Raw genomic sequence first — 16844 nt, 5'->3', positions numbered from 1 at the left:
ATATGCAATCAACAAATCAAAATGATAAATAATTGATCAAATAATCTAACTTATATTCCTCTCTGCTCCAACATGATGACAGCCATTTTTCAGCTTTCGGTCCCATTTTTTATGGTACAAAAAATGCCAATCGACGATGAGATTCAGGCCACTCTGACTGTGATTGTCATCTCTGTGAAGGGTGTGTCTTTTCTTTCTATGTAAGCGTTGCCTGTGGAAGAATTTGGCTGCTTGTTGACTAGTTCTATTATTAGAAAGAGGTGGATGCTGAAGATTAGGCTGCTCGGGCACTTGATCTGGCTTCCAGCTTGTTGTTTTTTTTTTTTTATAGGAAAAAGGGAGAAACTTGCCTGCTGAAGCAGATGGACTAGTGACAACAGAAGCTTGGCATTGAGAGCTACAAAAGGACGGAGGTGGAAGGGAAACTGTTGCCTGACCTCAATCCCTCTTCTCTGGTTGTTTTCTTTGTCGTGTTCTGTCTCCATCTACCTCTACCGGTCTGTCTCGGATGGAAGACAAAATATTTAGACAGCGGGAGGCCAAAAGACACATCTGGAACAACCATTCCGTATGGCAGAAAACACCCCACGGCCTTTGGGATGCTGTAGCTAAAACGTCTCGTCTGTCTCCCAGTCTGCCTGTCAGGTGTTCAGTCTTTCTGTCAGGCAGACTGAATTTCTACTGTAAACATTAAGATTCACATTAGTAGTAAAAAAGTTAAATGGTAATACATGTGTTTTGTGTCTGTGCGCGAGTGTGTGTTGTGTGTGCGTGCATGCATGTGTGAATTCACAAATGCATTACTTAATGCCTGTGTGTGTGTGTGTGTGTGTGAACTTGTCCCTTTCCTGTACACATGCACATATGGAATGAAAGCTCGTCAATGCACACATCACACTGTTGCTTAACATTCTGCGATTTTGAGGAAACAACAGAGTAAAATGTGCAGGATGTACTTGAGTCCAGCCCGTGGCTTGTATCAAGCCTTCATCTATGCTGTTACTGCTTGTAATAAGAACCAAAAAGGTAATCTTAGAAAAAAAAAAAAAAGATGTCTGACATTCCTATATCGGTAGTCTCCTTAGTAGACGCTTGGTCCAGTGTCTAATCTGTCAGGAACGAAGAGCAAAGACTCTATTGTGTGCATGTGGATGTGTCTCTGGGTTTGTTTTTTAACTCTTTGGTCAGGCATATCTGCACCTGAGAGCTGTTTGATGCTGCAACATTTGAGAGAGTGACGGATTTCTGAAGTAGCTTGAAGAAACGGGGCTCCGTGTTAACATCTCTCTAAGAGCAGAACTGCACGAGCTCTCCTTGGAAGCCTGAAGAAAGGCGTCGGTAATTCACCAATGAATCGTGGCTTTTTTACATCCAAACAGCACAAAAGGAAGCAGGCCATTGGCTCCTGATTGCGTCCCTCAGAGACAAAAAAAAAAAAAAAAAAAATGCAGTTGTTAGCAGAGCAGTTTGTACTAGTGTGGCACACATGTCCTGCAGATTATGTGTTCAACCACACGAGGCCAGTGTTTCATCAGGAACAGACATAACTCCATTAAAAACAGCACACAGGCAGACCAGGGAAGCAATGTGACCGAGTACTGGGGGGGGGGTTGTAGGCTGAAACTCAGAATGTCTTACTGTCTTTTATATCCTGTCTACCGGCTGTGTCTCGGTTGTTGTTTACTAAAAGACAGTCAGAGTAGTAAAAGCAGGATGTTAAGCAGTGGTGATTGGTAAGGCAGCGCTCCTGGAGTAGCTCCTGGGTTTACTTCGACCTGTATGAAGAGGAGAAGAGGGAGGGAGAGAGGTTTACACAAAACATTGACTGAATCCCTTTTATTGCTTTAGTATAGATTTAGAGGTAAATGTTTATGTGAAACTCTTAAACTGCCACAAGTCATGAACAGAAGACATGCTGAGCAGCGGTAATGACTGAGAATAACCACATAAAAGAGCACACAGTATATGTAGCATTGTCAGAATGATTTCATGTAACTTTAAAGCTACTTGAGGAATCTGAGGTATAATTGAGAATAGCAAAGATAAAGAGGTTTTTGATGAAATGCTCAGCGGTGCATTTGCTCAGTACTACCCTTGATAAAGTGACTCCCTTTGGCAAATAAGCCAAACAGCATAATGCTGCTTGATGAAAACATCAGAAGCACTTGTCTTGTGTATTTTATGAAAGATAATAATATCCGCACGGGTGTAATGGCTTTGATTCTAGCCCCCACAGAACAACAAAAAAACAACAAAAGCAAGAAAAAACATTAATTATTTGTTAGTTTGCCAACTTTCAGTGTAAATGATGCTTTAAACTGCAACCTGTGAGAGAAGTACACAGTGTTCCCTCTGAAATTAAATGAAAAGTTTAAAAAGTCGGTCCATAGGTGGTAAAACGCTCACTAAGGGGTTTATGCCTGAAGCTTCTTGGTCTGGTATGACCAGTAGCTTCTGGTGGCTAATGTTAGCTCATGTTAGCAATCTTCAGGTAATTATACTATTCTAACAGCTTCTCATTTTAGGTAAATGCCTAACAGAACTGCATATACACTTCTTAGATGAAACTACTACTGCTGCAGCACCGATAACAATCTACTTCTAATTTCGTCACCCTGGCTTCCTGAAGACGTTTTTAAATTCATTTTCTACATCGAAATTTAATGAGGGTAAGGGGCTGGGGAATGCATTATGCTAATGAGGGTCCTCACAAAGATAGAAGTACAAGGTTATGTGTGTGTGGGTGGTTGGGTTGGGTTGGGTGTGTGTGTGTCTTGCAAGGGTGAGAGAGATTTCCTTTGGGGTGGTACAGCTGACGCCTTTTTATTGGTCCCTCTGGCCAGAGCCAATAAACACCAGAGTGAGGGGACAACAGCTGGGGAACAATGATAGCATATTGATGATGTTTGTGTAAGTGTGTGTGCATATACATGTGTGTGTGTGTGTGTCGGTCTATATGAAGCACAAGATGTCTATCAGCACATTTATTGTGTTCATCTGGATGCACAGTATACTACGCAGTGTTTGAGTGCATGTCTTTGTGCAAGTGTGTGAGTGTGTGTGTGTGTGTGTGTGTGTGTGTGTGTGTGTGTGTGTGTGTGTGTGTGCGTGCGCATAGATGATAGAGTGTGTTTGTGTTGCCATTATCTTGGGGGTTGATGATTTATGACTGTGTTATGACTTCCACAGGGAGATATAAAACTACAGAATGGCCCTTTATTGCCTTTCTTCTTTGTTTAGTCCTGCCTTTCATCCATCACTCTCTCTCTCTATCTATCTACATGTCTCTCGCCCATCTTGATCCCAATTTCTCTTTCTCAGTCTCTTCTCTGTCTCTAATTCGCTCTGGTTCTTTTCTCTAATAAAAACAGTTATTGATCACCTGTCTGCTGCACATCAGTGGAATCACCCTTATTTCGTATCGTTATTTGTTACATAGGTGTAGCTCTTGCTGTATTGCTTGGCTCTTTCCACAGGACAAAGTGAGATGGCGAGATTGATACAGGGCTGTCTGAGCCTGGACTCAGACTTATTTTGTGTTATCCTATCGGCTCTCCAGCCTAAGAATAGCTGAAGGTCTCGATAAAACAGAATTCTGTGACTTGAGTCTCCGGAAATTACTGAATAAATTAGAATCCGCAAAATAAAAGCATCCAAAACAACATAATAACACAACACATAACACAACAATAACGCTCAGGAGGATTCCCTTTTCAGTCAATGTGGGTAAAATGGCTAATTATGAAACACAGCTTCAGCAAGAATGACATCAAGGATGCAGTGTTTTCCACCCACGTACCACACCTTTATTTGCCACATGTGACAGGAGTGATAAAAGCCCTACAATGGTGATGAGGCCTTGGGTTGATATATGATAAGCCCTCACGCTGACACAGCGGGAATGTGCTTATATCATCCTCACTGCAGAACTCAAGATATCAAACACAGATGAAAACTAGTCCCTAAACACAGCATGCTGTTGCTGGTGGGGTTGGATTTAAGAGGGTGAGAACCCCCTGAGGATCTGGGGTGTGTTTGAGGAATGAAAACAGCATTTCTGATTTCACTATTTAACACATTATAACTAATGTTCTGGCCATGTGATAAAAAGTCATGAGGTATTTCAACAAGGTTGAATTTGAAGATAGATTTGTATACCTATACTTACATGTACATGGGCTGTAGTTGAAGGTGGGAGGTCTTCTGAGGCCCCTGGTAGCCATATGAGTCGAACCCTCCTATAAAATCAACTGCACACAAAACAGAAAACATCAATTAGAGAAAGTATGTGGTTGTGGTTATCAGCTGGGAACCTCCCACCACTGATGATTCATTGCATGAGGCGTCCTACACCTACAGTGGTCCCAAAAGCACATTTAGTATTACAGCCACCACCTCCACCGCTGCTTTTAGAGCTAATCAGGGTAGTTGGCTTAAAACAGCTTTGAGGGAAAATTTGGACTCAACTGTATGAAAATCCTGTGATGCAAATCTAATTCTATTTTTAGGAGGAAGACTTAAGCAGCGATATATTTATGCCTTGAGAATACTCTTAACTCTTAAATTATCTAGGATAGCTCCACATATTCCCGGGCTGAGGAGCTGCCAGCAGGTGGTTTCCTCAGACTGAGGCAGAGAGCCTGGACTTCTGAAGAGAGAAAGCCATGATATTGCTTCACTTTGATGTTGTAGAGCTCATAAAAGGGTACTTCCTTGCCTTGATCAGCAGCATACTTTCTTATTTATTTGGTGAGATTTCACAACATCAAGTACAATGCGGAATTTGGGTGTCACTGTGGAGATGAAAGTACGTGTAAGTGTACCTTAAGCCTGCAATAGAGAGGGAAATACACTCAGTCCAAACGTCATGTGGAAGCCAACGCAAAACATCAATTTGATTTCCAATAAATGCAGTGATTATACTCATTAGTTTGTGTGTGCCTGTTAGGAAACACCATAAATTCCATTCATAAATATACATGAAGCTGTTATTTATTTGTATCTTTAGATATCATGATGAGTACACTGCATATAATGTTGTAACTTTCCCGTTTAAGAGATTTTGTGAAATATTCTATATTTCCCAAAACGTTACACCGTTTTCTTAACAAATTGTATAACTATGACTTCAAAGAATCATTAGACTTGAGAAACATTGTTATCTGTGTAAAAATCTTGTATTAAAATGATTCGTCTTCAGGTCCATGGGTTAATGTATCTGTCTGTCCTCACATGCCCTTCTTGTTCTTTTGATTCCATTATGTAAAAAAAGGAAAAAAAAATCATTATAAGTCACCACATCTTAGCTGCAAATTTCCACACATCTCCCTTAATCCTTTTAATGCATTCATGTGACATTTTGAATCCACCGCACAACGGGACAACAGATCATCGTCTTTTCCTGTCAGCAGTTTTCCTGCACTGCTGCAACACCGTGATATTTTATGATCATTCTGCTCATTGTGGTTGTTCAGTCATACAGTCCAGAGCCATTGCCTGTGCTTGATGCACTCCTTTGTGAGGATCCTTTTGTGGAGGAATGGACTGATGTGAACGGTAAGGGTTTCCTGCTGATTCATGCTGCAGTCAAATAGTCTCAGCAGAGTTTCTGCCATGCTCGACCCTTTGAACACAAGAGGAAATGGAGCCGCCAACCCTGTCAGCGTGCTGCCTATCAAGCTGTAGCGTCCCAATTTAAAAATTCATATATGTTATTCATAAGGCCAAGGTCCAACGAGCACGTCGGAACACGAACAATTCTCTCCACAAGCCAGAAACTGCAGCCCGATCGGCAAAACGCTTACGAGACACAGGCAGCAAACACATTTCCTCATTTTTTTTGGTCAGATTATTTTAAATTATTGTGGTATTTGGTTATTTTCCAATTGTGAATGTTTGCTTCCACTTACACAAAGAGAATTCATACAAAGATGTTTGATTAGATTCTGTCTGAGACATTCAAGTAGCTGTGAGACAGATACGGCAGACTATAATGATCTATCTCCCACACACAGACTCAACCACATACACACAGCTATGCACACACTTAAAACACACACACACACACACACACACACATGCACAGAATAATTATCAGTGTAATAAGCTTTCTCTGCGAGTCAAAATCTTCATCGGTCCTCAGTGGGTATTAGCTTCTTCACCTGAGGGACATTTCCCAACAAAGCTCCCTGATTATTGTTTAGTCTCCCAGACTGCATTACCGCACAGAGCTTTCCACAGTCACATTCAGGAGTCAAGACTTGGCAACATGAAGATTACAATGAATCCTAAAATTATTCTGGAGAAAATGATCTTCCTGTCACATGAAAATGATGCATGTGACACGGTGCTGCCACTGCGTACATATTCATTATGCCTTAATAGTGGCCTGAAACCTCAATTTGAATCCTAATTCCATCTGAAAAGATTTGTCCCTTGAGATAACATGTGAAAATCAAACAGTATTATCCCCCATTTGAGTGCAGTTACCATGTTTTCCCCAAGCGCGTGCCCTTGTTTCCTCCCATGGAATTTAGGTGAAGTGGAAGCTCTAAATTGCCCCTGGTGTGAATGTGAATGTGTTGATACATTGCGGTGAAATTTTTGAATTTGTTAAAGCACCACAAAACTTTATGACATTAAATATTCATGACTAAGTTAAAGTTTGGGAAAAATCTTCTTTGCTATTATTTATTATGAGTTTAGCACTCAAAAGCACAGCTATCCTGCTTCATCACGGTGTGATTTGATTGACAGTGCTGGAAATCACATAACCATCATTGAGAGACAAAGTCCTGCCCCTTCCGGTGGAGAAAAATATGTTCGGTGGGCAACAGCAAAACACAAATCATTTTTTTGATCCTATTTGAATTGGGCCATGAATTGCTAGTATGTTGTTTGTCAATTTAAAAGATAAGTTTGCAAGTCAAACAAGTTTGTTGTAAAGATGATGTAGAGATTAAAATACATAGCTAGCTAACTTAGCTGTGTTCCATGCAAATGTAATGCTATCTAACCTGACGTGTTTCATTCAGCGACTCCTGGTCCTTTCAGCAGGCGGGAAGCATAAGAATGAGTAGATTTATCTACCTGCTTGTGTGACATCACGCATGCAGCATTTGGGTGAGTCGTCTGTCCTATTATGCATTTTGCATTATGCAAGTCTTTTCTTTAAATGGTATAATAGCAACTTGCAACTGTTTTGACTTGCAAAATTGTCTTTTAGAGCAACAAACATCTCATGTCTCATTCATGGCTCGATCAAACGCGATCAAAAAATAATTTGTCTTTCGCTGTTGACTACTATACATACTTTTTTCTGAAATTAGGTCCCATGGTTGGTCACTGTAAGGGGCGGGACTTCGTCTTCGTTCATCAGTAATACTTGGAAGCTGATTGACAAAATAGGTTTTCATGACCTTTAAACAAGAAATTCATTAATAAAGGTTATCATTTTATGTTTGATATCAGTTGCTGCAGTGAAGATAAAAATGCTTCAACAAGTAAATGGCCTAAGCAGAATTGTACTCTATAGCTCTATCTCATCTGAAATTGCTGTTCAGTTCCAGTAAAATCTCTCTCTGGGTGCAAAACAAGCAGGAATGTGCAGCATCGAGAGCCAAAGGCCAAAATACAACAGTTAAGCAAAGGCCAAATAATAACTGTTGGACATTAATTATTTAGACATGGAACAAGTGGCATTTTAGGTTTCCTGTCATCACACAGCTTATTAAAATGCAGTGTTAACATATTCTCGTTTGGAAATAACCCCCTGAAACTCAATTAATCTCCATAAAAGAGGGACAAATATACAGTAACATCAGTCTTTAGCTTTAACAATTCAATATATAAATAATATAAATATTCAATATTTATCTGTGATCTTGTTAAATACAGAGTTTTATAAAAGACGGAAAGCATTTTCGTCCGTCAATCTCAATCACCATTCTGCTTCAGGGAAGAAGAAAAGCAGGAAATCTGGTCTCTCAGCGTTTCAAACCATTTCTACTGAAATAAACTGCATTTATCACCTATCAATATTTATGTGTTAGCAAATAGCATCAACCTCAATTCAGTGTTGAATAAGACATGTTTGGGTATTGATCCTCTGGCAGAACGGCTTTAATGGAATAACTAAACCGATGGCCTCAGGTAAATGGGCTCATTCAAGTTAATGCTCACACACACACGCACTGCATTCAAAATGCAACAATCACACAATTAACATGTTGATTTGACTTATTTTCCTCGTCTGTTGCTGGTATCAGACTTTGAATGCAATTCATTAACATGTCAAAATTGCTTACTAAATGGTAGTCAGTGTTGCCTTATACTGTAAAAATCCACACTTCCCAATCAACATGGTTGTATTGATGAATTGATGTCTTGATAGAAGATTGAATAAAGACAAATTATGCATGAATGGATGGGTGAACATCTTTTGTTGGTCTTTTACTTCCTCGCCCTTTTCCATTTTCCCTGTGACAGTTGCTTGGTGATGATGGTTTTAAGTGGTAAGTATGTGAGAGAGGCCAATGAATGAAAGACTTTGATCTAGCATGAATCTACCCACATGTAGCTCTCCTCATCCTTCACACTCCCCCTCGTCTCCTTCTCTCTGCGTTACTGTAAATGAATGAGCCTGGCTGCAAAAGCTGGAGGCTACAAATTTCACTTTGAATTTTGTCTAAGTGTCTGTAACGGCTGTCAGTCCAAGACGGCTTCATTCAAACCTCCTGTTTCGCTACGGAGAGAATAAACAAGAGGAAAAGCAAGGAAGGATGGAAGGAGAGAAAACGGGAGGAACAGATTACGCTGATTCACAAGTTTGACTGGCAAGTATGAAATATTCCTGAACTAAGAAGCATCAGCCACATTAAGCAACATTTAAACCACAAAAACCTACTTTACTAAATATATTGACAGCTCACTAAACCCCTCCCCCAAACAGCAAGTGTCCAATCATAGCTTAGCAATCATAACTAAACACGGCAGATCTGCCAAGCTTTGGATGTCTACATATGTTCAATCAGCTGTAGTAAGAGTGATATTTATCTTCTAAGAGCAAAAAGCATAAGGAATGGATTGAACAGTCTGTTTATGCTGATGTGGTTCTCCACCAGCCAATAGATGTGTGTCTGTCCAAGGCTACAGCCTGTCCGTCCTTGGGAGCTGGATCTCTCCTTCACTGTGGTGCTCCCGGAGGTTTTTCCTTCCCGAAGAAGGAGGGTCATAAAGGGCAGGTGATGCCTCGGACTGATCCATCGGACTGATCCATCGGACTGATCCATCGGCCTCATCGACTGCTGGACTCTTTATTAGATTGTTTGTTCGCTTACACTTCTTGTTTATTTCAGTGAACTTTGTAAAGCACTGTGAGACAACTCTGTTGTGATATTGGGCTATACAAAATAAAATAAATTGAATTGAATTGAATTGTTTATTGGGTCTAAAATCAACTGCAACTGTTAGCATGTCCTGCTACATAGCTTAGTATCCACAGTAGTAACCAATCGACCAGGGAGCAAATCATTACATGCAGTAACTACATTAGTTTGTGGGGTTATAGGTTTACGTTATGAAAAAAAGCCTTCTTCTCAACAAGCACATCCACTGAGCTGTTTTTCTGCACTGCTAGGAAGCTAATCGTGGATGCTATCAGTGTTTAGGCGAACGTTAGCAGCTCTGTCCTGCTCTTTATTGGATTTGGGGATGTTTACACTCCAGCTAAAGTTACCTGAGATAGAAGTTTGTCAGACACATTAGTTAGTCCTCATCCTTACAGCCTTTTCTCTTGTAATGTTAAAAGTGAGAACAGACCTTTACTTTACTTATGTAAGCTAAGCAGCATAGGCAGGTTATGTTAGAATGAAATACCAGTCTGATTTGACCTTTTTCCTTATTATACGTACAGTACTGGGACTAACTAGCTCTTCACTACAATATAGGAACAGTCCAATTACCTTCCTTCCATGTGTCCTACATGGATCATAAACTGGTGAGGATGCCTCATACTTTTAATGCATGTGTAGCCGTAAAGCGTATATTTATAATAAGTTCTTGTTTTAAGCAGGAAACATTAAAAAGCCATCTGAAGATGAAAAATCTTGAAACTAATATCAGCTTACATCTACATCTGATAAAGTCTGCTAGCAACAGTTGTCATTTCTGTGTGTTAGTAATGAGACGACTGCTTCTCCCCACCTCTGTCGGAAAATCACAGACCCATTGTTTCAAAAATGAACATGAATCCTGAGGGTGAAACCGACTCTGTTGTCACTGCATAGCAAATGGTCAAGTGATTGAGAAAAGTGTGTTGTGTGTGCGACTGTGTACTTACAGCTGTCCTCTTCTTCTGAAATGAGCTTGACCACGTAGCAGGCGTAGATAAACCCCATCAACTAGAGACAAAGAGAGCAGCAGAAACAGAGAAGGGATTAGATAGATAGATAGATAGATAGATAGATAGATAGATAGATAGAGAGATAGAGAGATAGATAGAGAGATAGATAGATAGATAGATAGAGCATGGACATCGAACAAATTGTTGGAACAGACAGAGGAAACAGGTGTTGGTAAGTGGAGCAGAACAGCGCTGTGGTATTTTGCTCCAAAATAGAGCAGTTGAATCAATGGATACACACACACACACACACACACACACACACACACACACACACACACTGAATGTCTGGCATCTTCAATGACATTCACAAGGTTAGCCGAAAGTTTCATGGTTTCAGAGCTTTACTGGCAATGTTTTAGTACACATCTTCAAACCTTACAACTACGGAAAAAAAAATTCACAACTGTGTCTCCCTTATGCCACTGAGGGTTAACATTAGTGAGATTGCGATCACTGAAATTGAATTTCCAGCTCCCTCTACTGCTTTGGTATTACCATGTCAAGGTAGATAGCCCTGTCTTTGTTGCTTTCCTCAAAATGAAACCACACCACCATCCACTCTGACAGGTCTTTGTTGTGTCGGGCTTGTAGCTAAATGTAGAGATGCGCCTCACATTGTTCCCCCTCATGGTCTCACCTCCATTCGAAGCCATTCACAGACCTGGAAACAATAACGGCTGCAGATTGAACTATCAAAAAGGGGCTGTGTTTTTGTGTGCTGTGATTGTTACAAAAAAGCATTAAATGTGTGTGTGTGTGTGTGTGTGTGTAGTGTTTAGACAGTGATATAGCAGTGAACACTAGCAAAACACCTTTGCTCTCTGATTTGCTCTCCCATTGGCTGTTTGTTTCCAAGGCGACCTGCAGGAGGTGGCTGATTGGAGCAAAGACGCGGGGAGGTGCGTTCAATGTAAGGTTGGCTTTTTAGTGACCTTATTACCCTGTACTGATAGAGGAGGAAAGAGCGATAAAGAGAAGCAGAAACGTGGTCAGAGAGGAAAATACAGACAGACAGTGATGGAGGTATGTGTGTTTGAGTGAGGAATTAAACTAACACATTCCCCTGAATAGAAACGGGCTTTATTCTTCAAATGAGGCTTTAAGTGGACGTACACTGACATTGACCTGGTTGGTGTTCTATTGACTGCGTGGACACATGCCAGCACACATACGCGCACTCAGCCTCTCGCGAGCAGGTGAACACATAGCGAGCTGCAGACGTTGGCAAGTACATTTGAGATTCAGAGTATATCTCAAGGTCTTGACCTCATTTAGTCTAAATAATGTTCAGCTCCCGAAGCACCTCTCACCTCCCTCCTTTTCTCCTACTCTCTCCCTCTCTCACTATTTCCTCCCTGCTTCTCTCTTCCTCCACCATATCCACCGTTTCCCTCCCTTTCCTCTCATTTTCTCCCGTCTCTCCAGACTCTCCTCCATCTCTGACAAGTTGATGAGTCATATAAATATGTGCTTTGTTCAGTGGGGGATGCATTTACTTTAAGCTGAGCCAGATACTGGAAGTAGACAATGCTGCCGGTATCAGCATGGGGATCAACAGTGATGAGAAAATCAATTTGGAGAACACAGGAGTCTTTATGTATCAGAAATGCCTTGACAAATTACCGCTGGTCAAAAACAGTGATAAACCGCTGACAGCAGTTTAGCAGAACACCTTTACTCTGAAAGATTAAGACGACCTCAAGCCACATACTGCCTCTCCTGCCCCCTGCCACTCCAGCTAAAATGATTTATTATTAGCATTCGCTTAAAGGACGGTATTAATGTTACAAAGTCAAAATGTTGTTTAAAAAGACTTTCAAGAGTTTGGGGAGTTTTCTGTCACATGCGGTGAAGGCTGAACCGGAGCCTGTTCTGTCTTCTGCAGGCTCATTGCCTCTGAAAATGACTTTTGGGTGCAGTTTTGTTAGCAGCACTGAACAGAGCGCAGAGAGCTGCGGTGGGGAACACTTGATCGGCTGTGACAGAACGTGTTTCTTTGCACATCAATATCCTGTTAATATTCTGGATATTCATGTATTCCGTTTTGGTGTTGCTGCATGTAAACATAATATCCTGTTTACAATAAATCTGATTTTATCTTCTCCCGATGTGAAGAAACCAAACTAAGATAGCTGTGGGTGCACCAATATTGGCAGTGTGGCTGTGACGTATATACGCCTTATCTTGTTTATTGTTGGAGCTCCGGGCCTGAGTAGGTTCGGTGCCTGAAGTTATATTTGGACTATCCTGTTAACTGCAGACTAGCATTCTGAGTTTTGCTGGGTTAAAAAGTTCTCAAAAAACACATCATATCTGAAATACATAATAAAATCTGCTGGAACAGATGTTGATATGACTAAGATTAGGATCAAAAACAACCATCCACTCCCTTAGCCCGCAGCGCTGTATTCAGATGAAACTGAAACTCTCCTTGAAGGGATCTTTTTTTTATTTATTTTCCACTCTCAGATATTTTATTCACAGTGACTCACAGATTGAAGCTCACAGCATTCAGACTGCTGTATCGCCACTGAGTGAAATGAGAAAGCAAATGAGGGGAAGTGAAAACAAAGGGTTATGTTCAGAGTGTGCTGATTACTTATCATATATGACATATAATATCATTAAAACCAGTCGTTCATTGCTTATATTTTCTTTACAGTGTTAGCCTTTACAGTTTTTTTTATCTCAATTGCTTTCATCAGCGCTTACATGTCAAGTCTATCTGCTCTCAGTGATTATACTTCAGCCAAAATGCATCACACTTTGATGATTTCAGCTCCTCCTAAACGGAATCTTCAACTCACTCTCACGCCAACACTTAGGATCAAATTAAACCCTTCACCTTCATTCAGTGCTCACAATTAAACTTCAACCTCTTCAACTCCATTTTCACTGCCGTTTTGGCTCCTTTCACTAGATTCACCAGTTCGAATGCCACTTCATCTTCTTTCAGCATTTCAACTATTTCAAATGTAACAACTGCAGCTGTGCAACCACTTCTTCACACTTAGATTTTATGAACAAAATGTGTCCTAAGCAAGTTACAAACTGTTTTTGAGGAGGTAATGAATAATTACCTATTAATAATGGGGACTGATCACAGTTTACCTGCCCGTGTGAGAGGTATAAGATATAAAGATAAACATATAGATATGACAGTACATAAAATGAAGTATTTCAGTTCCTCTGCTGTTCTTGCTTGCTGTTGTAAACACATCTTCCCTGGTTTGCAGCTTATGTCTGCATTTGGAGGGACTCAATTGAAGTGAGCTGCTCCCAGACTTCTCCGACAGACACTGGCTCCCTTCCTCATTTTGCCAGTGGATTAGTGTTACCTCGTCACCGCAGCAAAACTGAGGGATGTTTGGTGTGACGAGTGGAAATGGAAATAGAAAAAGCACTACTTCAGCATGGACAGGGCCCCTTCCCTGATCAGACTGACAAGCAATGACTTCAGCACCACACAGAGGTGCATGCCTCGTTCAGAGCACAGCGACACGCTATCCCAGGAGGCAGGAGAACAGTCTGTCTCCCTTTTCCTTAAACTTACAGTAAAGCAGGTGCTTGTTGCCATGGTAAACAATGAAGTTAGCTACGAAACAACAAGTCAACAAACCCTAGTGGCATTAAGGCAGGGAAGAGTGATGGTGTAGGTGCATGATCTTGCCTCTCCACAGTGAATCACTGACATTTTTCCTCTTCAGAGCTTGAACACAATGTTCTGAACAAATGTTTGAAATGATAATGACTGCAAATGGGCGTCCTGCACTGCAGATACATTCTCTACTTTCACAGTGTCCTTTCAGTTTTAGTTTTCTATCTCAGTTTAGGCTGCTAGCATCCTCAGTTCAGTTCAGTTCAGCTCAGTTCAGTTCTTTATCGTTCCGCTGGGGGAGATTCGGCTTACAGCACACACATAACAGTACAACAATAAAATCTATAAAAAGATGTATTTTTATACTATTGGATAAGATAAAGTGCTATGGTGCTAAGTGTAAGCAAAGGTGCGTAGGTGCAAGGTAACAATTACCTTTTGTGCAACTTCAGCATGTGTATTGCACTAGGGACAAAGAAATCTATTGCACTTTGTCCTTCGACCTGAAGGGAGAAGATCAAATGCCTGGAAGAGAGGCTGGTCTGGCCAATTTTATGAGTTTAATTCGTTTATTTATCTTTCATGGGTTTTTTTCTGGAGTGTCAGAAACTTTTCTTGGACACTTTTTAGGGTTTTTCCTCCATACTCCATACCATACACACTACCCATGTGCCAGTGTCATAGCAGACACCAGATTAAGAAACGGGAAAATACAGAGATTAATCAGCACTGTGTTAACTCATTTAATCAAGGCTTGAATTTAACAGGCGTTCATTTATATACAATGTCCTGCATTCCAGCTTCAACTATGTTACCCAGTATTTTTGTTTTGTTTTGGACATTCAGTTTGGCCTAACATGATCCTAGTGAAAAGGTTAACTGACTCACTGAAAGATCTCTAAAATAGCACCATTACTTAACGGTCAACATCAAAGACATTAAGCCTCCATAGGGAGTACAGTCTTTGCTGGCCTTTCATGTTCAGAGCGCATTTGCTAATTAGCATTAAGCACAAAGTGATGCTGATGGGAATGTATTTAGACATAAACCAAAAATACTGTTAAACAAGTTGAATTTTTGACTTGATCATGACTCTACATGGGAAGTTATGGTATCACAAAAGTTAAGAAAATTCATCCCGAGGGGGGCATGAATGTCTGCACCAAATTTCATAGCAATGCATCAAACAGTTCCCTCAAAATCACAACCATCAACCTCACGGTGGTGCTATGATGTAAGTCACAGTATCACCAAAGCAATTAAGACAGATCATCTGGAGACCATGAATGTGTGTAACAAATTTCATGGCAATCTGTCCAATAGTTGTTCAGATATTTCAGTCTGGACCAAAGCGGTGGACTGACCAACCTCAGACAGGTCATAATAATGACATCCCCAGAGCAACACAACAAAGTAGAAATTGCACTTTGAGAATTCAAAGGTTTATTGTGGGTAACCGAGTCCTTCAGGCACAGAAATGAAATCCTAATGTACAATGAGTATTTGTACTTTAATAGAAGATAAATCAATGTAATTACTGCAGTTTTCTCCACACCAGAGAATTGACGTAGCACACACTTTAAGAACATATGGACATTACTGGACTTAATACAGTGAATGCTTTATCATCAGGGCCCCAAATGATCAAGAATCCCATAAAAGTGTAGGGCTACATTTGCCATGTGGCAAGGTAATGCCGTTAAGCTAAAAGAGATAACTGAATCATCATTCTCTCCTACAATAATCAAGTCCCAAATGCTCCCTGAGCAGAGATTCTGATAACACCTGGAGGTTTTGAAAGGAGCTCAGGGAGAAATTAGCTGAATGTCAAACAGCTGGTGTTTGATAAAGGAGGGAAAACCTTCAGTATGCGTTCTGCATAGCCGGAGACCAAAAATTCAGGGGAGGCATCATGGGAGGAGACCTTTTAGAAAAGCAAGGACAGATGCCATGGGGAAGGCGGTTATAGGTCAGTCACCCAGTGACGCAGTTTGTCCTCCACCAAGGAGGAAGGTGAGGTTGCATTTTGCCAAAACAATTGCAGTGCAAAGTGCTGACACCACTGCACAATCTCCCTCTAGGTTTTTTAAAAACTGAATCAGCTCACAGGTTGATGACCTTCTATAATATTTTTTTTCCCATTTCCTATATCTTACCATTCAACACAATCCTCACATTGTTTATGAGGAATGTTAATTGGAGAGTTGCTGTCTGCCTGTGTGGTAATCTCATTTATGTTGGATGCATTACTCTATCATGAAAATGTATTTATTTCTAATGAGAGAATCCATTACAGCTGCATCGTTCTACTGCAGATAAATTGTGCTGTGATGAAGGTGGCACAGTCCTCGGATTAAATCTGTCATGTGCAGAGGATGCCTGCTTAAACTCAAACAAATGTTTTGCTCCAGTTTTTTTTCCCCCATGCGCTCTGTAAATTATTTGTGAAGAAAATATTTTGTCAGCCAGTTAAAGCTGCATTGGAAAATCACTGTTATAGCACAATCAATAATTATGTCTAAGCACTTTCATCTAAATTTGCACATGCTTGTGATTTATTATTATTTATTTCATAATTCAATTTAGTGAGCTCTTACCTGTCTTAATTTGGGGAAAAAACAAACAAAAAGGGGAGGTTTGACTTATTCAGCAAATGTGGGATTAGTGCTTTAGAGCACAGCGGTTGCCTTGGATGACTGACATTCACTTCTCATGCATTGTCCTTTCTCTTCCCTGATCTTTGAATAACAACAACTTTGAAGCCTAATCTGGTCCCAGTTCTGCTTTTCATGAATACAAGTTGACAATATCACATTCAGTTCAGTCAATAAAAACTAAACT

At 40.5% G+C, this 16844-nt stretch overlaps 1 protein-coding gene across 1 annotated transcript in view; it reads right to left on the bottom strand.

The window, feature by feature from the left end:
• Window positions 1–4164: 4164 nt before the first annotated feature.
• Window positions 4165–16844, bottom strand: part of nkain2 (sodium/potassium transporting ATPase interacting 2) — a 73566-nt gene continuing 60886 nt past the window's right edge. The window contains exons 5-6 of the mRNA XM_070849582.1: window positions 10340–10400; window positions 4165–4250 (exon numbers count right to left, since the gene is read on the bottom strand). Coding sequence (XP_070705683.1) covers window positions 4165–4250; window positions 10340–10400 — 147 coding nt within the window. The remainder of the gene's footprint in view (window positions 4251–10339; window positions 10401–16844) is intronic.

This window comes from Pempheris klunzingeri, chromosome 18 (assembly GCF_042242105.1).
Source record: "Pempheris klunzingeri isolate RE-2024b chromosome 18, fPemKlu1.hap1, whole genome shotgun sequence".
NCBI classification, from domain to species: domain Eukaryota; kingdom Metazoa; phylum Chordata; class Actinopteri; order Acropomatiformes; family Pempheridae; genus Pempheris; species Pempheris klunzingeri.
This window is presented reverse-complemented; position numbering and strand designations above follow the sequence as displayed.